Source organism: Scatophagus argus, chromosome 9, assembly GCF_020382885.2.
Source record: "Scatophagus argus isolate fScaArg1 chromosome 9, fScaArg1.pri, whole genome shotgun sequence".
Taxonomy (NCBI): domain Eukaryota; kingdom Metazoa; phylum Chordata; class Actinopteri; family Scatophagidae; genus Scatophagus; species Scatophagus argus.
The window spans coordinates 143,305-169,982 of NC_058501.1; the positions used below are offsets into that span (position 1 = coordinate 143,305).

Consider the following 26,678-nt stretch of genomic DNA (forward strand, 5'->3'; position numbering starts at 1 on the left):
TTCATTTTTTGTTTTGTCTTTTCCCCCCACACTCCATACCAGTGGCGGTAATGCACCTTAACGTTGTTTGCCAACCGCCAATAAATGCCAAAAGAAGAAGAAAACATCAAGCACAAGACGAAGAAGAAGAGGACGGCGGCGGTAACTATAGTGGCTGTGTTAGTAGGAGACGGAGAAAGAGAGGACGCTATCATGAGGGAAATATACACTAGTCGATAGTTTTACTTTTGAAAATGATTATTCTCATTATGTAACTAGTTGATGAATTTTACAGTGCTAACTTGAGCCTTCGTGTTTGTGGTTAGCAGAGTAATACAGTAACGTTACGGCAAAGTCAAGGGGTAGCCTAGCTAGCTTACGGTGTGCTAGCTAACGTTGCTTAACTTTGCTAAATCTCTAGCGTGTTAGCTTAACCAGCAAAAGCTATTCATATTGAAAGCGTCGAAAGTGGACGAAGGTAATGTATCCTATGTTGTAATGATCATGTAAATAACGTTATAATAAGTAATGTTAGAGTTCATAGTGCATTAGAAAACCCAGTGTAAATTGCAAGTTATTAAAATGTTATTTTTCAGCCTAGATCACTTCAAGAATTTAAAAGCTATAATGCAGTGTTATATTTTTTAGGCTAAAGGACTATAGTGGGACATTTTGAACTGAAGTTATCAGGACAAGGACTAATGTATATACATATATACACATACATACAATATATATATATATATATATGTGTGTGTGTGTGTATATATATTTAACACTGTAAATAGCATCATATCTATTTTTATATTGTTTTGTTTATTCTTACTTTATTGTATGATTACACTGTTTGCACTACAGAGTTGGCTTTTAATCTCATTGTACATGTGTATAGTGAGAATAAAGGAATTCTATTCTATTCTATTCTATTCTATTCTATTCTATGTCGTGTGTCTCCACTATTCAGTTGCTACATTGTTCTACATAGCTCACTCTTAGATCAGTGCTTTTCTTCCATAGCATGTCAATCAAATCAGGAGAGGAGCGTCTGAAGGAGATGGAGGCTGAGATGGCTCTGTGAGTACAACCACTTTTGTTGGGTTTGTTAACCCATGTCGCAAGAAGAAGAATCTTCTAACATGGCCCAGCTTATACTTAGTAATAGTAACAGTGCTAACAGTGCATTTCTTTGTTATTGTTATTATTATTATTATTATTGTTATTATTTGAAGTAAATGCCACTCAACTATACTTTCCAGGATAATTGAAATGTTCGCTTGTTCTCCCAATCAGTACTGAGTATGCATCTCTCAGCAGAGATGAGAAAAAGGTCAGATGGCTGACCCCTTAGGTATTTTGTCATCACCTCTGGAAAAAAATGTTTCTGGATTTCTAGCCTGAAGTGGCAATACAACCACTTTGGTTAAATTTGTTTACCCATATCGCAAGAAGAAGAAGAATCTTTGAATGTGACCCTACTGATACTTAGTAACAGTAACAGCACTAACATAGCTTTTCTTGGTTATTGATATTATTAATTGAAGTACTTGGAGTGTTTTGAGGTACTTGAAAACTAAACATGTCAAGGTCAGTGATTCTAGCCCTCATTGTACTTTTGACCTAGATTTGTGAAATTTGGTAGGCACATGTAATGCCCCAAGACTTAAAAAAAAAAAAGTCTCTTGGTGCCATGACCTAAACCCAAGAGGAATTCCAATCATTTTTTATTTATGTTGACATTTTTTATGTTTTTTGGACTATTTGCAGAGGGCATATTTTAACAGGCTCCTCCTAGGGGCTTAATCCAATCAACTTCAAACTTGGTGATCTTATGCAAAAGACCCTGACTGTGTAAAGTTAGTTTTTGGCAAAACTAAGTGTGGCCATGCTGTTGTGGTGAATTTTGATGTTTCACCATTAAACAGGAAATTGCTCTCACTCAAGTATGTCTTATCCAATCTGCATCAAACTTGACAAGTTGGATAATAGTGCCGTTCTGAAGACATGTATGTGCTACTCAGCACCACCTGCTTGCAGCAGGAAAGCATATTTTAAAACTTGTGTGCTGTTTGTTTTCTGGATGACCTACAACCCAGATGCAGTCAGGAAAGCCTCAAGACCTTCATGATAAGTTTTCAGGGATTGTGGCATAGCAAATTTCAAAGCTTCACTGTGTAACAGGAAGTTGTTGGCACTCAAGTATAAGCTGTCCAATCTGCATCAAATCCAGTACAGGAGTACACATGCTTATTATGCTTTATCTTTGGCAATATGTACTATAAATGTTCAGTAGTCTACCCTGTGAAGCGCACTTTCAGCTAGCTGGTTCATTTGGGTCTGAATTAGAATCCACACTGATCTATTAACTGTCTGACTGGAGAAATATTTTGTGTCACAGTGAGGGTTTGGGAATGGCAACTGAATTTGAGCTTTTTGTTTTACTCCTTACATTGTTGTGTGACAAACAGAAGCAGAATGCTCATATTTATGTGCTCATGTAAGGCAGTTAGCTTAAGAGTGCACTGCTTGTAGAAGTGACAGAGGTGAATCATGGACAATGATGTGTATGTCTACAGTTGATGCAGATTGATAAACCACTACTTTAGGATAGTAGTCTCTACATTCTAAGTGGGCTGCTGTACTGTACCATTTGACGATTGCATTCACAGTAGAACTTCCATTCCCCGTTCAGTTTCTCAGGGAATCAATGTTCAGCTTTTCTTATCATTTTCTTTGTTGTAGGAATTAAAAACCTGTTGTCTCCAGCATATGTAAAACAGCTCTATAAATTTATCTCTATACCTTTCTTGCTGTAGTTTTGAGCAGGAAGTTCTTGGTGGTCCAGTACAAGTAACAGGAAGCCCACCTGTTATGGAGGCAATACCTGTAGCTCTTCCTCTTCCAACGGTTCCAGTAGTGCGGCCCATTATAGGCACCAACACCTACAGACAGGTTTGTACCACTCTAATTGTATCTGGGTAGTAAAGCATGTCCAGACTGCTCATTGTAGAATCATGATTGTATAGAAACAAATGTGATTTAAATGTCCTCAGACTGAGGGGGTAATTGTTTTTGTTACAGTTGCTCCAACCAAAATTTGAATTCTACTGGCCAAAGAATTATAATAAAAACGAAAGCAAAAAATATATTTAGAATATAAAAATAAACATAGACTAAATATATAAAGTATGCATGCAGCAGTACAAGTATGTGGTGACGCTTGCAGAACCAGTCTCACAGTCTGTTGACGCTAGAGTGTCTGAAACCACCTGACATCCACTACCCAGAGCCTGCTGCCAAAGCACACAACAGCAAACAGGTTAGCATTGGCTACCACCAAGTCAGAAAATATCCTCTGTACTGTCCGGCAGATGTTAAACAACCTCAGTCTCCTCAGGAAATAGAAGCGACTCTGGCCCTTGGCATTGTTATTCTTAATATAGTCCAGGTTACTGTCTATGTCCACTCCAGGTATTTGTATTCCTCTACCATGTCTACAGTGGTCTCCTGGATGAAAATGGGTTTCACTGGAGCCATGGTCCTCATTAGGTCCACTACCAGTTCCTTAGTCTTTGTCACATTTAGCTGGAGATTTTTTTGCTCACACCATGTGAATGTAGTTCGACTGATGAAGGAAGTTTCTTGAGAATTTTTTTCTGTTGTTTTTGCACATGGTTCAGCTTCAGCCTCTCTCACTCTTTGTACCAGCTCTGTTTCTCACGCTGTCTGTTTCTCTTAGGTCCAGCAGACATTAGAAGCCAGAGCAGCTACTTTTGTTGGTCCTCCACCACCAGCATTTGTGGGACCAGGTGAACATTAACTCTCACACACATACACTAACTAAGGTTTGGCAGTAATATACGGTGTAGTAAATACTCATGTTAATGTTTGAGTACATTCACAAATATCAACAAAGCTAAAATGAAAATGAACTGACACAAAAGTTTGATGCTTACCAGTGATGGCCATGATCAGAGGCATTATTATTTGGGGTTGTCTGTCCCATTCTTGTGAACATGATATCTGAGATATCACAGTGTGATATCTTCATGTAATTTCTTCAGATTTGGCTCAAGGCTGAACTCATTAGAATTTGGTGGTCATAGATAAAGCCATTGTGACCTCACAAAACACCTAACTCAAGAATTCATATGCTAATTATGACAGATTTTCTCACAAATGTTTAATAGGATAAAATAATTAATAATTACATTTTATTTTCAAAAAGTCGCTGTTTTGCCAGAATACTTATCTGGCCATTATTCAACACCATAACTCAGGAAGAAGGGGAGATCATGGCTACATATACACTATATAGAAAAAGGTATTCGGACAAACCTCTTTATTATTGAATTTAGGTGTGATATGGGGCGGTTTTGCAGGGGTTGGGCTTACTTTCAGTGAAGGAAAATCTTAATGCTTCAGCATACCAAGACATTTTGGGCGATGCTATGCCTCCAACCCTATTGCAACAGCCCGAGGAAGCCACCCCTTCATGCCAGCACAACTGTGCAGCACACCAAAGCCCTGTTCATATGAAGGTCAGGTGTCCCAATACTTTTGTCTTTATAGTGTATTTTGACTCTGAACAGACAGCTAGACTGGTGAGTGGAGGCATTCGTCAGCGAAACGGTAATTCTAGTTCTTATATGTAGGCTATAGCCAAAATCTTAGGAGTACTTTTGTACCTCACACACATCAGTCATTTTTTAAAAAAGCTGAAATCCTTGCATTGTCTTTTTTCAAAGAAGAGAAAAGATTTGATTAAGATTATCTTAAAAAGATGTATTTGCATATATACTGTACTATGCAAAAGAGTACAGTAGCCACAATTAGATTTGTTGTGTTAACAAAGTTTTAATGACCATTTATATTTATTTCTCGGTCTCATTAATAAGATATAAACATAAAAAAAGATTCAGAACAAATAACTTCTACAGGCAGTATTTAGTGTGACGTCCCTTGGTACTGAGCACATCTTGAACTCTTTTTGTTTTCTAAAGTAATCTTCTGGTATATAATACCAGGCTTCTGGCACTTCTCAGAGTTCTTCTTTAGATTTAGGCTGTCTTTTATTTTTTTCTCTGTCCATGTGATACCATACTGCCTCTGTAATATTCAGGTCCAGACTCTGGAGGCTATTCCATGACTCTTTGTTTTATCAGCTGTTTTTATCACCATATACACTCACTGGCCACTTTATTAGGCACATCTGTCCAACTGCTCGTTAACGCAAATTTCTAATCAGCCAATCACATGGCAGCAACTCAATGCATTTACGCATGTAGACATGGTCTGCTGCAGTTCAAACCGAGCATCAGAATGGGGAAGAAAGGTGATTTAAGTGACTTTGAACGTGGCATGGTTGTTGGTGCCAGACGGGCTGATCTGAGTATTTCAGAAACTGCTGATCTACTGGGATTTTCACGCGCAACCATCTCTAGGGTTTAAAGAGAATGGTCCGAAAAAGAGAAACTATCCAGTGAGTGGCAGTTCTGTGGGCGAAAATGCCTTGTTGATGCCAGAGGTCAGAGGAGAATGGCCAGACTGGTTCGAGCTGATAGAAAGGCATCAGTAACTCAAATAACCACTCGTTACAACCAAGGTATGCAGAAGAGCATCTCTGAACGTACAACACGTCGAACCTTGAGACAAATGGGCTACAGCAGCAGAAGACCACACCGGGTGCCACTCCTGTTAGCTAAGAACAGGAAACTGAGGCTACAGTTCGCACAGGCTCACCGAAATTGGACAATAGAAGACTGGAAAAACATCGCCTGATCTGATGAGTCTCGATTTCTGCTGCGACATTCGGATAGCAGGGTCAGAATTTGGCGTCAACAACATGAAAGCATGGATCCATCCTGCCTTGTATCAACGGTTCAGGCTGGTGGTGGTGATGTAATGGTGTGGGGGATATTTTCTTGGCACTCCATGTCCATCCCTTTATGACCACAGTGTACCCATCTTCTGATGGCTACTTCCAGCAGGATAACGCGCCATGTCATAAAGACAGAATCATCTCAGACTGGTTTCTTGAACATGACAATGAGTTCACTGGACTCAAAAGACCTCCACGGTCACCAGATCTCAATCCAATAGAGCACCTTTGGGATGTGGTGGAACGGGAGATTCGTTTCATGGATGTACAGCCGACAAATCTGCAGCAACTGCGTGATGCTATCGTGTCAATATGGACCAAACTCTCTGCGAAATGTTTCCAGTACCTTGTTGAATCTATGTCACGAAGGATTAAGGCAGTTCTGAAGGCAAAAGGGGGTCCAACCCGGTACTAGGAAGGTGTACCTTATAAAGTGGCCAGTGAGTGTATAATTTCACTGCATTGGCAGTGTGCTTGGGTTTGTTGTCATGCTCAAAAATAAAAGCAATCAGGTGCTTTCCTACGGTGGCCGACAAGTACAAACGCGCTGCATATACAGACAGGCGCTGCAAATAAGAAAACCTCCATACTTCCAAGTTGTGAAAATATTTCCCCTTTTTCATTTGTTCCCACATCTATGGTTATTCCATTTGTACTGAAACAGCAAGGCTAATCCACCTATTTCATTGTAAATGTCTGCTTGCTACCATGGTGACGGATAAGTAAAGTGCCTCATTTAGAATCAGCTTTTCGTTTTGTTGCATCCAGCATAATAAAGATGACTCTTAAACTCTATTTGGTACTATCGTATATCCACATTTTTCATTTTGCATGCAATTGCTACTGCACTGCAAAGCACTTCCATAATGATCAACAATGCCCCTGTTAGGGTGGACCTTTTAAGATGTTTCTTTTACACTCATTATGTGACTTGTGTGTCCCAGTCCCTCCAGTGCGTCCTCCCATGATGAGACCAGCTTTTGTCCCCCATATCCTTCAGAGACCTGGTAAGTTTACCTATAGACTACAGTTTACTGATTTATTCACTCACTGCAGAATTTCTTCTTTTAACTGCATCAGCAGAAATGTTCGAGTTAGGTACATATATGTTGGGACAAGCATAGGTTTTTTGGCATTTGGTAGCTGTTCACTGGAGCACTCAGCATGAGGTCCAAAGAGGTGTCTACACAAATGATGTGTAAACACCTGATGTTAACATTAGGCTGAAAAAACAAAAGCCTATTGGAGAGATATCAAAAATATTGTGAGTAGTTGACCTGACTGCTGATAAAAAGTAGCAGGATAAATTGTGAAGTGTATAGGGCTACACTGTCTGCTCTGATTTTGCCAAATACTGAAAACTGATAGGACACCACTTCATAATACAGATGGATAATGACCCAAAACATACAGGCAACCCAAGAGTTCCTCGAGGAAGTCCAAAAGTGCATGCTTTTCACTTACTGAAGACGAGACTGAAGGCAGCTGCAGTAAAGGCCTGGCAAAACATCTTAAAGGAGGAAACTCAGCATTCAGATATGTCCCTGGCTTTCAGACTTCAAGCAGTTATTGACCACAAAGGATTTTCATCCAAGTATTAAGAACAGTCTTTGTATTTGTTATTATGTTAGTTTGTCTCATCATTTTTGATCCACCAAAAATTGGAGTGGGTGTGTAAAAAATCCTAGTAATATAATTCCTAAATGTGTCAGTCAAACTAACTGTGTAAGGGCCATGGCCTTTCAGTTGTTTTTTTTTTTTTGCCTTAACTCAATGCATCTAATTGTGCTCATATTTCTTAGGAAGCACTTGCGCATAATTTCCAATTATTGTGCCAGGTTTTGTGTTTCTAGCTCATTGAGCTCACAGCAATGTGGCAGACAAATAAATCTCAATAAACCAAGACAATATGCCATAAGACTACTTAACTCTACATGATCACTTCCCCTCCTCCCCCACACATACACCACTCAGGACTACAGCCCATTTATTTACCGTGCAATATATTTATATTCTGTGCAATCTACAAAAGTACTGTTTATTACAAATACTCACTGTGCAATAATAATTACATATGTATATATGCTGACTGACTTTTTATACAAAATATCTCATTTTTCAAGTACTTTTTACTGCATATTTATTGTGTATATATTATATTTTTTACTTTTTTTCTTTTAAAAGAATATTGTTGGTAATTCCTGCTATGCTTGAGCCACTGTACCGAAATTTCGTTTGCGATGAAAATCCAAATGACAAATAAAGAAAGTCTAAGTCAAACACAAAAGGAGCTCTAATAACAAACTCAGGTTCCTGAAGGGTTCCAGAGCCTTTGGAGCTTGAACCTTAAAAATAGAAAAATGGGTCGACAGTACGATATTTTTAAATGTGTCAAAGCTTCCCTTATAGGGTTAATTGGATTTTAAATTCACATGGAATTTAATTCTGCAATGTGTAATGTACTATATAGGAGGCAAACAAGCAGACATTGTCCTATTACCTTTTTAAATGACATAACTTGCTTTTCAGCAAAATATCAATTTTTGTGTAAGCGCACCTTTGCTACTGCAACTATAATATATATGGTGAAATTCTGTTAACTGCCTTTTATGATCTAAGAGGCTCTTTTGTAAAGAACATTGAGTTGGACTTTTGTTGTACCCAACTTAACCTATATCCAAATTAGCTAGGTTAAATGCAATTTCACATTAAACTAAACAAAGTGATAGTTAAAAGCAGAGATTCTGCTAACTGGCCCAATGGTCGGTGGACCCAGGAGCAGCTTGTCCAATAATAACGATTCTACACACCTGTGGCCTGTGTTTGGGAATAGACCTACCAAAGCATCTTTTGCCTGAAAGGGGGTGCCACAAATACTCAAAATTACATATCCTAACACTGTCTTAATAGGTAATCAGAGGCTGCAGATGATGCGTGGACCTCCAATAGCGCCTCCTTTACCTCGGCCTCCTCCACCTCCTCCTATGATGCTCCCTCCTACCCTGCAGGGCCAGACACCTCAGGGTGCTTCTCAGCCCATCCAGCACATGGCTGCTGCACCTCAGGTGAGAGCTCAAACATACAAATTGTGTTGGTGTAACATTCAGCTGGCAGATTTTCCATCACATCAGTCTTCATCAGCTGCCAAATGCATCATCAGCACAGTATTGTGCTGTCTTACTATGACATTGTCAGCAGTTACAAAAGCTAGAAACAGTGTAGTAAAAATAGGTATAAAAGTATAAACTTAATTTCTCTACACACTATTTGTAATATTTTGATTGGACTGCAGCAACGTGGGGGCCAGCCCTATAAACACAAACTGTGACTTAGTGAACGACGTCTCCCTCATTTGATCTAGACTTTTGGACTTTTCAGTTGATCCAAATGACATTTCGTCCAATGACTTGATAGAAAGACAGGTGGAAAAACTCAAAAATTCCGATAGGTCTAATTTATTTTTCAAGAGGATGTGAAATAGAGGAATATGGACTATAATGTACAAAATGACCATCATGCTGTATTGACGAAAACTTGAATTCAGTAACTGAAACCGTACACTCATTAGGAAACTATTTACTGAGGTAATAAACCAAATGAGAATTAGGGTAATTTTCTCAAAGTTTACATATAGTTGGACGTTCTTTGTTTCTAAACTAGTAGGGTCGTCCTCTGCTGGCCAAGAATGCAGATTGAAAGCACTTTGACGCTGACTTCACTTTTCAGACCTGGAAGCTCTGTTCATTTTTGGTGTGCACCTTGGCCTGCACTTCCATGTTTGAAAATGCGAGTGAGTGAAATTACACTATTTATCAAGTATTGGAGTTTCCCCATTATTAGCTATTGTTCTTGGAAATGTACATAGATTAGGTTTCCAACTATTCTTAGGCTTTAATTAGTCCTGCACTGGGGAAATTATCTTTCATCTCTTTGTGTCTGTTGGTGTATTCCACTCAGGTTGCTGATATGGTCCCGATGGTGTCAGACCCAACTGCAAGACAGGGAGCCCTCCCTCCCGTAAAACTGACACCATCTGTCATCCAGGCAGCACCGACTGTGTACTCTGCTCCTCCTGCCCCTGTTGGACATAAAAGAAATGATGTTAGAGCTCAGAGACAAGCCAGAATGGTATTTGCATTTTAATTAGTAACAAAGTAATGTCTAGGTGCTCTGCTAAAAGTATTGTCTTCTAATGGCTTGTTGTATTGTTGTTGTATATTCTGCTTGTGTTGCCTAACTGTGTCTTTAAAAGTAATGTGTTTATGAAGAAAACAGAATAGAATTGGAAATAGAGTGGAGCACGTATGAAGGTATGCTGTATAGATGCATCGATTGATCGGCAAGGGACTGGAGTTGGTCAGTTTTCAGCATGCTTGGATCTGACTGAAGACCAGTCATTCTCCCATATCTGATTCCAAGCGAATCCATTTTATGCTTGTGGCGCAGGCATGCTAACAAGTTCTTCACCATCAGTGAAGAAGACACAAAGCTCACAATTCTTTCTACAAGGGCAAAGTAACTATATGGGGACTACCACAAAAATGTTTGAAACAACAAATCTAATGAGATGCTTAAAACACTGTTTCTCAGCTGAACATGCCCAGTTTGAAGACGCCAACCACGTAAAAGTGGCTACAGCTAAAGCTAGCTAGAGCTCAGTGCCAGACACAAGCTGGCTGCCTCTCCTATCTTTCCTTGGTATGAGCAGTGAAAAGACCAAAGCAATTATGAGGAAAATTATGGAATTCATGACCCTGGTTGATCAGCTGCTCTCCATAGTTGAGAATAGAGGCCTCAGAAATCTGATAAATTACCACAGCCCTGGTGAAATTTATAAGCATGCTGTAAAATGATTTAAGTAACTGACATTTGTTTTGTTAAATAAATCTGTTGCACCTGCTTTTGTTTGGTAAAGTAAAATATGTCAGATAAAGTTGGGAGTACAGCTCATTTTCAGGTAATTGTTATTTGTAGCTCTTTCCATTTGCTTTATTTTGAGAGGAAATTATAAAGTTTAACTTCTTTTATTATAAAGCAAAAATTTTACATTGAAGAAAAGTTGACTTGTTTGTATATGCTATCAATTATAGTTTCGAGAAAGAAAATTGGAATTGGCAAAAATCAGTATTGGAAGGTTACACTTACCAAACAATTGGAAATCGGAATCGGCTGCTAGTATGCTGCTGTTGTTGCATCATATTGTCTGTTCATGAACCAGTCTGTGTCTAACCTGGATATTTCAGGAAGAACTGGCGGCACGGGTTGCAGAGAAACAGGCAGCAGTCATAGCAGCAGGCCTACTGGACAAGAAGGAGAGTGAAGATGGCAGCACTGTCATTGGACCCAGCATGCCTGAGCCTGAGCCCCCCCACAATGAGGTGCAACTGTCTGCTTTCACACTGTTCACACTGAAGCTCTCATGATTTGTTTTATCCTCAGGCTTTAGTAAGGACGTAGGAAATCTTCAAGTGCACGGGTTGGTCAGGTCCCCGCAGGTCAGTCCACCACATGAAATAGAAAAATCATGTCCTTTTGTACCTGGCTTTCATCATGAAAACAAATCAGGATAAATGGACAAACAAACTGTCCACTCAGAGTCAAAGGAACTGTGCTGTGTAAAATATCATCTGTGACAACATACCTTTTGCATTATAGCACATATGGTTCATATGGTCACAGCAGCTGCATCCATTGTCATTGTACAGATGACAGTTATTTTCTTTAGTAAGGGCCCTACTAAGGTGAGGAATTGGCAGTTGATTACATTATTAACAATTTCAAATGCATTTACAAGTTAGCATTCATTTCGCTCCTTTTTCCCTATTGACAAAAATGTCAACACAATATTTTTGGGAAGATCACATATAACTCAATAATATTTTAGTGACTGCACAATAAAAGCAAAATATTATTATTCACTGATAAAATAACAAAGCTTGAGTATTTATCCTGATTTTACAGATACTACATTGGAACTTGATCTATCTTTTCTTAACAAGTAAAGGCAACACATAAATGACAAAAAAATAAAATGATAAAATGATAATTATACCAACTTCTCATCTGAAAACACTATATGGGTTTTTTTAGCGCCCATTCCGACACAGGATTCAAATGTGGTATGCTTGCTTCAAATGGTATTTTAACATAAAGTGGTGTTTTTTTTTTCTCCTCCTCCAGCTACCCCACCTACAGATACATATATACTGTATGCTGGGGCAAGTATAATTTTTTAGCGTTTGGCCTCTGTACACCGTCACATTGATTTTGAAACGAAACGCTCAGGATGAGAGCAAAATGAAGCTTTCAGCTTTAATTCAAGGGGTCGAAAGTGTGGCATTAACCATTTAGGAATTACAGCCATTTTAACGCACCGACCGCAATTTTTGGTGGCTCATGAATGATGAGACAAACTAACATAATTACAAATAGAATTGTTTTTAATACTTGGGTGAAAATCCTTTGCAGTCAATGACTGCTTGAAGCTTGGAACTCATGGACATGACCAAATACTGAGTTTCCTCTTTTGAGGTGTTTTGCTATTCCTGTACTGTGGCTGCCTTCAGTTGTTTTTTTTTTTTTGTCATTCTCTCTGCCTTCAGTCTCATCTTCAGCAGGTGAAAAACATGCTCTATTGGGTTGAGAGCAGGTAACTGACTTAGCTAGTGAAGAATATCCCATTTCTTTTCTTTGAGTCTTGGGTTGCCTTTTGCTGTATGTTTTGGGTCATTATCCATATGCGACATGAAGTGGCGTCCTGTCAGTTTTCAGCATTTGGCAGGATCTGTGCAGAGCGTACAGTCCTATACACTTCAGAATTCATCCTACTACTTTTTTCAGCAGTCAGGTGAACAATTAACACCCAATGCCCATGACAACACTGCCCCTGCATGTTTAACAGGTGATGTGCTATGCTTCGGATCATGAGCTGTTTGCTGTCATTCTCCATACTTTTCTTTTCCCATCATTCTGGTACAAATTAATCTTGGTTTCATCAGTCCAAAGAATCCTATTCCAGAAAGGGGCAGGCTTGTATAGGTGTTTTCTGGCAAAGTCTAATCTGACCATTCTTTGGTAGGGCATTACTAGTGGTTTGCACTTTGTTGTGAAGCCTCTGTATTTACATTCATGGAGCCACTCTCAGTGTTTTTGATATCTCTCTGATGGGTTTTTGTTTTTTGTTTTGTTTTTTGTTTTTTTGCAGCCTAATGATGTCCTCTTTCACTTGTGTCGACACCTCTTTGGACCTCATGTTGAGTGCTCCAGTGAACAGCTGGAAAATGCAAAGATAACCAACTCCAGACCTTTATCTGCTTGATTTGTTATGAACCACCGAGTTTTTGACCATTCTTAGCTTCTTAAATGCAGCTTCCTGTTTCATGGCAAAACATCAAACATTGTCACGCTGCCGTGGCCACAGCTTTCAAGTTTTGCACAAACCTTTAGATAACTTTTCATCATCAGAGTCTTTTGTCCAAGCTTATAAAGTCTCAAGTCAATCGGATTAATCCCCCATGACAAGTTTGTTCAATAATAATAATAATATGACACCTGTAAATGGCGCAAAACCCATAACAATTTAAACATTAATTCAAAATGGCCACCTTTCTGTTGGATTTAGGTCATGGCACCAGGAGATTTTTTTTTAAGTTTCGAGGTACATGTGGCAAACAAATTTCCTACATCTTGGTCAAACGTACAACCGAGGCTACTTTGTTGAAATTTTGTAGGGGGTGCTATGGAGTCATTTTGCCATGCCCAATACAGAAAACTGTATTAAATATTACTATCCTCCTCTTGGGACTAATGTGCCAAGTTTTATAAAGTTTTTAGTATCCCTACCCTCAAACACAACTCCCTGTTTCATGGCGAAGAATGCATTGCCATGACAACAGTGTTTGACGAAACCTCATGAATTCATACTGAAGGTTATAACAGTTTACTGTTTTTTGGCATCAAAAAGCAACAACATTGAAGTTTGCTGCAGTGCCACAGGAAGTGCATTTGACCAAACCTCACGATCTTCACTCACATGCATCACAAAGGTATTAAGACTTTACTGACCAAATTTGGTGTGGTTGCGTTGACCACAACCACTCCAAGGTGTAATAATGCAAAGTAAACAACATGCTACTTTCAGTTGCCGTTGAGAGGGGCTATGATTCTCAGCAAATATTGTTATGTTCTTGTACATTAGAGTGGAAGGGTGATCGTATGTCTAAAGTTTGATTATGATTGGACTCTGCATGATGGAGCTATGCAAAACTTCCTGTTTCCTTTGCGAACAATAGCAGACATCAAACTTTGGCTCCCTTTGACGACCACAGCGTGCAACAAAATACGAACCTTTCAAAAACTTTTGATTGTTAAAGCCCTGTGAGCACGCTGACCAAGTTTTACATTGATTGGATCAAGCCCCTAGGACGAGTTTGAAAAAGTGTAAGATGTGATTCTTGACAATTTTCGCAGAAAAACCAAAATGGCTGACTTCCTTGTAGAGAGTCAACCCAAGAGACATTATTGTAGGTGGGGAGGAGATATATATGCCTACCGAATTTCATATGTGTTGGTCAGACAGTTTAGCCCCCCAAACTCTTTTTCTATCAAAAATTTCAAGGGGGCACTACTAAGCCAGTTTTCTTGAGTTGCATCTGGGACCCATATCAAATTGCAGTTTTCGCTGAGTTTTCCTCCATGGGCCTCATTTTGCGCTCTGAGTACTTCAAATAATAATAATAACAAAGAAAAATCCTGTCAATAAAGCTTATTGAGGGCATAACTTTGTATGCATCATTTTCTCCTTGTCCTTAATATTCAAACGGAAAATCATAAAGCTAGCTGTTCTGTATGCAAGTTTACCATAGCTTGCACTTCACATTCTTTTCATTTATTTTGACAATGTACATCTAAATATGTATAAAATTTGATACCTGGTGGTCGCCATTCTGCCTCTGACATTAGATTAAGTGATGTCTGACAGAAAAATGTAAACTTATAATTTAACCAGGGTCCTTTTATATTTATATCTGATATAGAAGAAATGTGAGTAAATGGACGAATAGTGATGTAAGACTCATGCCCATCCTTAGTAAATATACTGTATATCAAATTTCAGCCATGCACACTTGTTACACTGACAGTGTGAAGGTCAGTCATAATCTCTCTCCTCCTGCTCTGCTGCAAAGGTCTGTTTGATGTTTTTATTTTGTTAAATTGCATACTGTTAAGTTACTTAATCGAAAATTGTTTAAAACCTTTATCCAAAACAAGTTACTACATTCTGGGTAAGCTGCAAAGGTCAGAGTGCACATGGAGACACACCATCTAGGAGCGAGATGCAGTGGTCTAGGCATGAAATGTCAAGAACATGGAATTTATTCTTCCTGATGTTACGAAGAATATATTTACAGGACCTGGTTGTTGCAGCAATGTTGGCAGCAAAGAACAACTGGTCAAGTGTCACATCCTTGCAGTGTACACAAAGGTATTGCAAGGGAATGCAAAATTAATTGCAAAAATATGTCTTGTCTCGTTTTCTACTGCTTATCTGGGTCTGGGTTGAGGGCAGCAATCTCAGCAAGGAAGCCCATACTTTCCACATAGGTGCTTCCACCAGCTCATCCAGAGGGAAACTAAGGTGTTCCCAGGCCAGAGAGATGTAGTCCATCCCTCGTGTCATGGGTCTGCCCTGGGTCCTCCTCCCAGATGGGCATGCCCAATACAGCTCCCCAGGGAGATGTCCAGGAGGCACCCTGACCAGTTGCCCAAACCACCCAAACTGTTTCCTATTGATATGTAGGAGCAGCAGCTCTACTCTGACCCTCTTGAAGCTCCTCACCCTGTCTCTAAGGCTGAGCCCAGCCATCCTGTGAAGGAAACTCATTTCAGGCACTTGTATTTTGTACTTTCTTTTATTCTTTCAGTCACCATCCACAGCTTGTGATCATAGATGGTTGGAACATAGATTGACTAATGAATTCACCTCTTGGCTCAGCTCTCTCTTCACCACAATGGACCGGTATAGCATCCACAACACAGCAGATGCTGCCACGATTCTCCTGTCAGTCCCCTGCTCCTGTCAATTTCCCTCACTCGTGAACAAGACACCGAGGCATTTGAACTCGCAAAAATATGTTTTGATATGTGTATGCAGTAACATATTTCACAATAGTGAAAAGGCAACCGATAAACTGATAAAGATCCATAACGCATTATTTACATGATATCAATATTTCATTTTTAAATGTGACTATTATGGTCAGTAACCAGTATATCACGGCACCCTTTAAGTGTCTACGTGTGTGTGTGTGTGTGAGAGAGAGAGTGAGTGTACACATGTTTGTTGCATGTTGTGTTTTGTGGGAATCACCTTCATTACAAAACCCAAGTCCCCTTAATGTAAATAATTACATTTCATTATGAAGACTTGATTTGGTTTAGATTAAGATCAGGCTTACGGTTAGAGTTATACAATTAATGGTTACAGAGAAGATTTAGTCTTCTTAGCTTTGAATGTAAGTACATGTAATGGCCAAAAATGAAGGAAATGTGTGTGTGTGTGTGTGTGTGTTCCAGCCTGTGGAATGTACAACGGAGGACAAAAAGAAGGCAAAGGTCGAGAAAGTGAAGAAATGTATCCGTACTGCAGCAGGGACCAGCTGGGAGGACCCTAGTCTGTTGGAGTGGGATTCAGGTATAAACTGCTGCAGGAAACACTGGACTGTGATTATGTCCTTAGTTAAAACAGCCTTAACCCTTGAACCTCTGATACAAGATTATGTAAGAGTAGCGGTGAAATGTTTTTTAAATCATTAATCCTTTCTGACAGATACTCAGTTGAAAAGAGTCACAAACACATTTCTGACAAGTTTGGACAGAATAGGATAAAAAAATAGAGCCATAGATATAAAGTCACATTATATAGTATTTATATATATATATATTTTTAATTTGGGCCTGGGTGAATATCAATAGCTGCCACAAAATCGTGATGATAATGTTGTCAGCATCGTAACAGTTCCACATCAATTCACAGTTATCTCAAGACACTTTACAGGTGTGTAAACAACACATTCAAAAAAAAAAAGAAGAGAATCAGAGAGAAACAGGTCCCAGGGCAAAACCATACACTGAGTTTTAAGTTTACTTTTAAACAAAGAGAGGGTGTCTGCCGCCCGAACTGAGGCTGGTAATTGTTTCCACAGAAGAGGAGCTTGATAACTGAAGGCCCTGGCGCCATATCTACATTTGGAGATTCGTGGTATTACCAGTAAGTCTGACTCTAAGGAACGCAACACCCTAGAGGGCTGATATGGTTCAATGAGATCAGTGATATATGATGGTTCCAGGATTGCAGTTATGTTATCTGATTGCTTTCAATCACACTTGAAGAATCGTTTACTGAGAGGTCTAGTGGTGTCCATGACTTGATGGGCAGGGCTGTTTTGTCAGTAATAAGTGGGTGGTCTCGATGTTATGGCTGATCAGTGTATATCTACATTTATGTAATTTTTTATATATATTATATCTAGATAGGTAGATACTATTTTATGTCTATTTTTATATTTCTTATATTTTTTATTCTTATTATTTTAAATGTTTCTCATCCTGTAACTCCAGTGCTGTTTTTGTACCCTGCTGTTGTAATTCTGCAATTTCCCCTTTGTGGGACAAGTAAAGGTTTTCTTATCTTATCTATTTCAACAGTCAGTCACAATCATAGTGTTGAACTGTTATTGTAAAGTATGCTTACACTGTATCATCTAGTGAGTCTTATTTTTGTTTCAGTGTTTGAGTTTCTTCGCCTGCAAAAACAATTTTTGCAGTGTGTGCATGCAGAATGTAGAATACTGGGAAAACTGCCAATCCAGTGCCTTAAGCCTTATTGGTAGAACTGGCCCCTTGTGGTTTTAAGGTGTTTTTTTTCTATGATTACCTGTTAAAGTTAATATTGTGACTATTTGACTATTTTTTTATCATGTTTGAATGAATCCTATTTTCCTTCCTTGTTCTAGATGATTTCCGTATATTCTGTGGTGATCTTGGTAATGAGGTCAATGATGACATCCTAGCCAGGGCCTTCAGCAGATACCCATCTTTCCTCAAAGCTAAGGTCAGGTTATTTTTCTTCTTTGTTGACTTAAGGTAATCAGTTTAAGACACTGATGACTAATGACAGGAGTTGTTTCTAAACATAAACATATGTACTCAGTGATACTTTTGACTAATCAGATTGTTAATGACATTTGCTGCTTCTGGGTCTCAGACATTCTATATCTGATAATTTGAGACAATAATTAGTAATCATTCTGGCACATTGCAGTACTTCAGTAAAAATGGTGAGTAATGTAGGAGGCAGTATGTCAAAAACACAATATTTAATTAACCCAAGTGTAAACTTAATTTTAATTAAATATCTACATCCATGCGACAGCGGACAATGGTATCTGGGCAACGCTTAAATTGAGCATGTGAAGATAATGGGTTAATAATAATAATAATGCTTAAACATTTTCTGACATCCGGAAGATGTTTTCAGACACCAGGAGACTTTTTGTGTCATGTGCTCATGAAATGTAAACCAGGGAGTCAACACGTGTTCTGTTGCAGCTGTGTCGTGTGTGTGTGTGTGTGTGTGTCAGTCACTATGTGGTACAAAAATTAAAATCATTCACAATAACTGTTATCATCAGGTGGTGAGAGACAAACGTACGGGAAAAACCAAAGGCTATGGCTTCGTCAGCTTCAAGGATCCGAATGACTATGTCAGAGCCATGAGAGAGATGAATGGTCAGTCTCTTCACAGATACTTGATTCCTCTTTAACTTTCCTGCTTTTTCAACATTTATGGACTTATGCTTGCAAGTACATTTGATGTGAATTTATTCCACTTCAGAATTGGATATTTAAATTGGAATTTAGAAAATTTAAAAGTTAGTGACTTTAAACTTTTACAGACAGTCCTCAGTTTTTCCACCCATCTTTGTATTCATATAGTGGCTATAAAAATCATCCCCTCCCTTGGATGTTTTCTCAAGGGATGAATACAAGGATAGATAGAAAAATAATGTCCAAGTCACTGAACATCCTTCAGTTAGATCTATCATTAAGAAATGGAAGGAATACAGCATGTGTAAATCTGCCTACAGCAGGGCGTCCTCGCAAACTGAGTGACCATGAAAACACCTATGACTATTCTGAAGGAGTTGAAAGCTTCAGAAGCTGAGATGGGAGAGACTGCATACAACAGCTGTTGCCCAGGTTCTTCACCAGTCAAAATTTTATGTGAGGAAGCTCATATTAAATCTTGACTAGAGTTCACCAAAGGCATGTGAGAGACTCTTAAGTTTAACTGGAGGAAGGTTCTTTGGTCTGATGAGACCAAACTCAGTGCTGTGGTTGTGGCCAAAGGTGTATCTACTAAATGCTGACTTGAAGGGGGTGAATATCTATGCCGGCCCAGAGAACAGATATTTATAAATAATTGACATTACTCTGTAGGAATCTGCTTTCACTTTTGACACTAAAGATTTTTTTTGTAAAAATGTCAAATGAAATTAACCATGATTCCATATGTAAAAGCAATTAAAAGGGGAAACGTCCAAGGTGGTGGATACTTTTTATAGGCACTGCATTTCTTTACCAGGATGTAAATTTGACTTTTACACTGGTTAATAATTTGGCTGTGTATCCCTCTCACTTTGTGTGTTTGTCCAGGAAAGTATGTTGGCAGTCGCCCCATCAAACTGAGAAAAAGCATGTGGAAGGACCGCAACATTGAAGTGGTTCGCAAGAAACAGAAAGAGAAAAAAAAACTAGGCCTCAGATAAATGTTATGCAAGTGGCAGTGTATGTATTGTGTTCCCCAGTGCACACACAAAAATATTGAGAGCGTGTCTGATGTTTTGATCTGTCCAATCAGGAGATGTACTGAGATAGTATAGTTACTAATGCTTTTTTCCTTTCTTAAATAAATCTGGAATTTCTAAATTGTCGGCTTGGTCCCCTAAATTTTACTTGATGTATTTACTTTGACATTGCAGTACTGCTAGTCATTGTATTTTTGTAGATTTTCATTCCAAATAAATACTTGTTGGAACCAGGCCTCTGTTGCTTCTTCTGTTGAGTCTCCAGCTGGATTTAACTGAAAGCATTTAAGTCCATTCATGTAAATTAGGGGTCTAAGGAGTGTGGACCCCTCCTGTTCTTGTTCTGGTGAATTCAGCAGGTCAGTGGCAATTCCACCCACTACATGCACACAAAAACTCAATGACCTCAAGGTGGCACTATAGCATTTTTACATTGAAATTAAAATTTTTTTAACCTGTGTCATAAAGTTCAAATTTGCATAAATGCTCTTAAATCAAATTTGATTCAAGGTTCATAACCAAACTTGTGTACTGGGCAGAACAAATGTTAAGTTTATATACCTCGTAATCAGCTACACGGATTCATGAAATTTGGTTTGCACACTCTCGAATCGTTGCTTAATAGGTACAAATTTTTGTAATGATTAAAGTAGGATGATTTATTGATATGATTTATTACAACAAATCTAAATTTCTAGACTCTTAGCATCCCAAACTTCAGTAAATCAAAATAAACCATTCATCCCACAGAGTGAAATTCCACATTTTTCAAAATATGCAAAATATAAACATCTTTATCTCTAAACACTACTGGAACAGGCGGCGCAGTGGTTAGCACTGTCGCCTCATAGCAAGAGGGTTCCAGGTTCGAATCCAGGTCTGGGTCCCTTCTATATGGAGTTTGCATGTTCAGTCCTGTGCCTCCGTGGATTTTCTCTGGGTACTCTGGCTTCATCCCACAATACCAAAAAACATGCAGGTTATTTGGCTACTCTACATTGCCCCTAGGTGTGAGTGTGTATTTTGTCTGTCTTTGTGTGTCAGCCCTGCGATTGACTGGCGAGCAGTAGAGTATTCTTGAATGGAATAACAGTGCTATTGGATACAGTTGATGTCAATAAATGCAGGTCATGTGCTTAATTCAGTTACTATGAGATCTTTGCTGCAAAAGAAACAGGCTATGAAGAAGGAATATGACAAAGAACTTATAGGTACAATAAAGCTTTATTTAAAGGCACAATAGGGAAATCAGATGCATTGAAAAGTAATAATCCTGTCTGTCTCTTTGAAACAAAATAATAGAGATCTAATATGGTGAGAACCCACACAATCTGGAACATTCAGAAACTGCATTAGCACAACCTATCATTATTTAGACATGAACATCACATATAACATTCATTATATATAGAAGGAAAAAGGACTTCACCATTCAGCTTCTTGCATAAAGTTTTCAAACTACTACCAGTGACTTTCTATGCAGCTTGCAGAATGATTTTTCAGTTTTGACCAGCACCATCAACCTTCAGTTCCCAACAGCTCCTCTACAGCTGTCCTTCCACCAAATATTACATCATTTACTGACACACCATCATAGGAGGAACCAATCAGAGATATGGAGAGATTATTCTTCCTTATGAAGCTACGTATGAACTCTGGAAAACAGACAGACACACATATTATGTTTTACTACACCTAATTTACTATCAGAATCAGAGTCAGAATTGCTTTATTTATCCATGAAGGGAAATTCTTATACAGTTTATGTTAATACTCACCTACTCTTTGAAAGTGTCCTTGATAATATTGAGGGATACAATCCTAATAAGAGGAAAAGCACAAAAAATTTCATCACTATTACATCATACCAACAATACTGTACAGATGCAGTATTACAAAAATGTATTAAGTTGTAATGTCTAACAACCAAAAAAATAATTAAATAGTAACATAACAAAAGAGACATGTTTTTTGAAACTAGTAACAGGTTTTGAATTAGCATTTATTTTGTATACACAATACTGTCATACCCTCTGCAGAGCAACGTGACTCCAGCTGGGGGCTATGGTGACTCCCAGATGGCAATGCACTGCCTCAATGGCTCTTTTTAAAAGACATTCTTCTGTCATTGCTTCTGGGGCCCCAAACACTTCCTGGAACCAGGCACCACCCATCATCACCTAGATGACATGGTCATGACCTTAAGTTAGAAGTGGTGGATGCACATACTGTTATGAAAACTTACAACTGGAAAAAAACAAGGTTCCAAAATTAAACTGCTCTGTCATGGTATATTGTATTATATTGCTTTAATTAATATTTTTATGTGAAAAATGGATGACATGACAACTGATGAAGCCACAGAAAATTGCAACAGAGGAGTCTCTTGTTTTGGATTTCCTGTGTTGTGTCAAAGTCTGTTTTGTTTTGTTATGAATACTGTACCCCTACTTTATCTCTACTGTATGAAAAGAAAACAGACTTTGACATAAGATAGCCCACAACTTCTCTCAACCTCAGCAAGAGCTGTTTCCAGGGAAGCAGCACTGTACACTACTTGCCTGGTACCAAGCAGAAGACAGACATAGTTAAAAATGAACTGCTAAATGGCACTATATTCTAGATACAAGAGATACAAGATCGGTTTATTTGTCACACACACAAACATACACGTACACGTACAATGTACAGTGAAATTATTTTTGTCCCTGCTACCAAAAAACAGGTAAGTAAAACAGAATGAGTAAAATTAAATATTATAAAATAGAAATCTTATAAAAATAATAAAAATAAAATGTGAAAATGTGTATTTACATGTACAGTATTTACATCTAGTACAGGTGGGAGTAGGACTGTCCAGTTTAATGCTCACTGCGGGGCAGACGGATGGCCTGGGGGAAGAACCTTTTCCTCATCCTCTCTGTGTTGGTTCTTAGGCAAGTGGAACCAATGGTCTGATGGCAGCAGGGAGAGGAGTGAGTGTCCAGGGTGATGGGGCTGCCTGAGGATCTTCTCCTTGTCTTCCAGTTAGGAAGCTGTGGATCCACCTGCACAGGGAGGAGTTCAGTCCAAGATCACACAGCTTAGTGACCAGTCCGGAGGGGACTATGGTGTTGAATGCTGAGCTGTAGTCCACAAACAGCACTCTCACGCAGTTCCCCATCCTAGTGTCCACGTGGGAAAGTGTCTTCTGCAGCATGAAGGTTATGGCGTCGTCAGTGGATCTGTCTGGGCGGTATGCAAACTGAAGAGGGTCCAGGGTGGGGGGGAGAGAGGAGGTGATGAATGTTTTGACCAGCTTCTCAAAACATTTCATCTCCACAGATGTGAGGGCTATGGGGCGATAGTCATTGGGGTTACTGGGCTGGGCTGTCTTTGGGACAGGGACAACAACAGACTTTTTAAAGCAGGTGGGAATCACACACTATGAGAGGGAGAGGTTGAATATCGTTGTAAACACCGGTGCGAGCTGTTCAGCGCAGGCTTTGAGGACCCGACCGCTGATGCCGTCAGGTGTTGCTGCTTTCCTGGTGTTTACACTTCTAAACATCCTCCTCACTTCCAGCTCTGTCACAGTGAGCGTCACCTCTCCTCCGGCTGGGAGTGCAGCTTCTTGCCTGCTCTCCGACTCGAAGCGTGCAAAGAAGTTGTTGAGCTCATCAGTAAGAGAAGCGTCGGCTCTCATCACGGGTGGGTGTGTTGCTTTGTAGTCTGTGATGGTGCGTAGTCCCTGCCACAGCGCCCTGGAGTTGCTCCCCTCCATCTGCAGCTCCAGTCTTGCAGCATAGCAGCATTTAGTCTCCTTCACAGCTTCTGGTTGGGAAAAGTTCTGATGGTGGCTGTTGGTGTTATGTCTTCCACCATTCACCAGATAAAGAACCAGATATTTTTCCCAGGAGTTGGAGGAGATCAAACTAGAGCTAAAGGCAAATACACTCCCTCTCCGTTTGTACACATTCATGTTCCATGAATGCATGTTACTAATTTGGCTTCTTCTTTGTGTTTTCTCATAACACAGTTTCAATGGATAATGGCTGGAACTTCTGCTGTGAAGTTCTGCTGAAGTTCCTGCTTTCTAAAAGGCAGTTTTTCCTCACCACTGTTGCCAAGTGCTTGCTCATGTGTCTCATGGGATTTTAAGACTAAATAAAGAATATGGTCTAATCCTGCTCTATAAAGAAACAATAATAATAAATTGAACTGAACGTGTACTGAATGTGAATATGAGTATTACATTCAGCAAGGCTTCAAATGATAACAGTAACCAGGGTGGTAATATATCAAATATTGTGTCTATACAATGTTGTGTTGCCCTTAGTGGCCAAAAATCTATTAACCTTGATGAGACTTGTGACTTTCAAAACAATTACTTAAGTTGAAGGTTGACTACATACCATGTTTTATTAACAAAGGATTTAAAACCCTCCACCTTAACAAGCTATTAACACTGGGTGGCAAAAGTCAGGCATGTTTCATTAGCTTCTCAGAGGCACTGCCCAAATAAACAGGTAAGTATATATTGAGTAGTACTTTAGAACTGTCACATCACACGACATGTGCAGAATTCTACTAATACTATCAGGAGAAAACCGAAGCGCATAATCCATATTTTCGCAAACATCTCATCATGGTTGTACCACGTGGTTCTACCCCCTTTATTTTTGAAACATTCAAAAAATTTTGATGCATTTTCTCTTTGCCTCCAGGCAAAATAAAATCTAGCAAAACACAAAATGTATAATTAAACAATTACAACCCATACCGATATTGGCATTTTTGACACACATTTTCAAGTGAATGAATCACAAATGGCACAAATTGCAGACACACTCTGGGAGAGTCTGTGTGTTTATGTGTATGTATATGTTTACCGTCAGTCTAGTTGTCTGACCATTAGGCTTATTGTGTTGAGGGAAGAGAACAGAATCATAGACCACCCCTAGTACACCCCGATCCTCTGATGATGGGAGCAGGTGTCCAAAACCCTGATAACACACAGACAATGAATGAATATATTATGATTTATTATGCGAATCACAATTTCATAATAGTTTGCCTTGATATTTGCACCTGAGGAGGGGTCAGTGCATCCAGTAGGTGAGAATGTGTTTGGTGCTACTTCACAGGGTTTATTTATACCACAACACAGAAGTCTCTGTGAATATAATGTACTTATACTTCAGACAAGTGAAATGCACAAACTCAGTCTTCATAGTTCAAAATAGAGTAATTTCCTAATCAGTATCATTAGGAAAAAAGGTGTTTTGTTTTGGTTTTCTATTATCTACCACTTTCAAATCCAATGATGTAACTGCCATATGCAAAACCCTATCATCCTACCTTTACAGGCAGGATGGAACCCTCATACTCAAGATTTACCACAGCGACTGTTACAGTGTGCATGTTCTGCAGCTCCCGGACAAGAGGATGACAGTAGAAGGGCAGGATCGAAGAGAGGGCTGAGGAGAAGGGCACAGGGAGAGGTATAATTTAAAGCATTTTTTTCCTTTTGTTTATTCTTAGTGGATTGTGTTACGAAAAAGGTTGGTATTATAGAAGACAGTGTAGACAAAACACTCATTAAAAACATATAATGACAAATTTAAAACAAACATATTTTGAACTGGATTTTTTTCTAATTCCCAGCCATACAAAATTCTTAGGTACATACTGACAGAGTTAAAACATGTTACACTGAAGCTGAAATAAATTTAGTTCCCACTACCTGAATGCATTCTTCACAGTTCCTGTCACATAAAAAGAAACATTCAAGTCAAATTCTATGGATGACTTGCCTTTAGCAGGCAGTGCAGAGATGATGTGGTCAGCTGATATGACTCCATCCTCCAAATGGATCTATACACACAGACATTCACTTGTATTATAAAAGCAGCCATACACTAACACAAAAAATGTTTTTGTTTAAAGGTCTGAAGGCTGTTATGCAGGTTATGGTGGATCACCGTGTCATTTTTTCTATTCATTGGTTGCTAATTGTCAAGAATGAAGGTCTTATCTAAACATGGACCTGTCAGAGGGTAGATACCAAAGCAAGGGAGGGAGGGAGGGAGGGAGAGGAGGAGGGAGGGAGAGGGAGAGGGAGAGAGAGAGAGAGAGTGAGAGAGGGAGAGAGAGAGAGAGAGAGGATTCCGTAGCAATCCACACCATAGCCAAGAAATTTCACTAAAAACTAAAATGCTGCCATAAGAGCAGAAAGACAGGGAATTAAAGATAGTGTACATTATCCCCTAAGGAGCATATGCAGAGATATTTCAGTCTGGACCAAGATAGAGCAACACCTCACATGCATAAAAGTGGTGTGCAAACTTTGTTGAGTTGAGTTATATATACATAAATATATAGTTTCTGTTAAAGCATTATTCAAGTTTTCTGTTCCTTGTTTTTCGTCTGTTTCTGAATAACACACCATGTTCAACCAGCCAGATATCACAGTCATAAGTCAAGTTCAGCATGTAGCCTCTATGCTAACCTTCCAGCCAGAGATTGAAGGACTGATGTGTTCAACAGCTGCCTCTTTGTGAAGCTGTACTCTCCCACTCTGTTGCAGGTACTCAGTGATGGATTCCGGGATGGACTCCACTCCTCTGCTCAGGGACCACTGGACCCATGACTCTTTAATAGATCTCTGAGCCAGAGGACCAGGGGGGACCACAACAGTGGGACCTGCAGGTTTATACAAATAAAACCTTTGTTGTGTATTACAACTATGTGTAAAACACAATGAAACGCTAAAAGTTGAATCAGCAGGAAAATTTAGGATGTAATACAGTCATTTAAGATCATCCAGAAGGTGGTTATTCAGCATAGCAGCTGAATGCAGCCATGTTTGGTTCTGACTCTGGGTTCTATGAGCTGACTATCCTGCTGTTTTGTTGGCATTTCTGTTGCTGTTTCCTGGCTCTGACACAGAAATGTGTCATAGACATTCTTAA

General features: G+C 39.1%; 2 protein-coding genes across 2 annotated transcripts in view; one reads left to right on the top strand and one right to left on the bottom strand.

The window, feature by feature from the left end:
* Positions 1 to 103: 103 nt before the first annotated feature.
* On the top strand, positions 104 to 19,959 carry rbm42 (RNA binding motif protein 42). Its single transcript, XM_046400390.1, has 12 exons — positions 104 to 457; positions 997 to 1,053; positions 2,793 to 2,928; positions 3,716 to 3,785; positions 6,802 to 6,864; positions 8,768 to 8,922; positions 9,815 to 9,985; positions 11,101 to 11,235; positions 16,433 to 16,550; positions 17,872 to 17,969; positions 18,550 to 18,646; positions 19,574 to 19,959. Exons 2-12 carry the CDS (start codon positions 998 to 1,000, stop codon positions 19,684 to 19,686), a joined length of 1,212 nt encoding a protein of 403 aa, XP_046256346.1. The 5' UTR covers positions 104 to 457; position 997; the 3' UTR covers positions 19,687 to 19,959.
* A 976-nt stretch (positions 19,960 to 20,935) lies between these two features.
* ppox (protoporphyrinogen oxidase) overlaps positions 20,936 to 26,678 on the bottom strand; it is a 35,138-nt gene continuing 29,395 nt past the window's right edge. The window contains exons 7-13 of the mRNA XM_046400388.1: positions 26,216 to 26,409; positions 25,521 to 25,581; positions 25,066 to 25,184; positions 24,597 to 24,710; positions 21,756 to 21,905; positions 21,504 to 21,546; positions 20,936 to 21,380 (exon numbers count right to left, since the gene is read on the bottom strand). Coding sequence (XP_046256344.1) covers positions 21,244 to 21,380; positions 21,504 to 21,546; positions 21,756 to 21,905; positions 24,597 to 24,710; positions 25,066 to 25,184; positions 25,521 to 25,581; positions 26,216 to 26,409 — 818 coding nt within the window. The 3' untranslated portion in view covers positions 20,936 to 21,243. The remainder of the gene's footprint in view (positions 21,381 to 21,503; positions 21,547 to 21,755; positions 21,906 to 24,596; positions 24,711 to 25,065; positions 25,185 to 25,520; positions 25,582 to 26,215; positions 26,410 to 26,678) is intronic.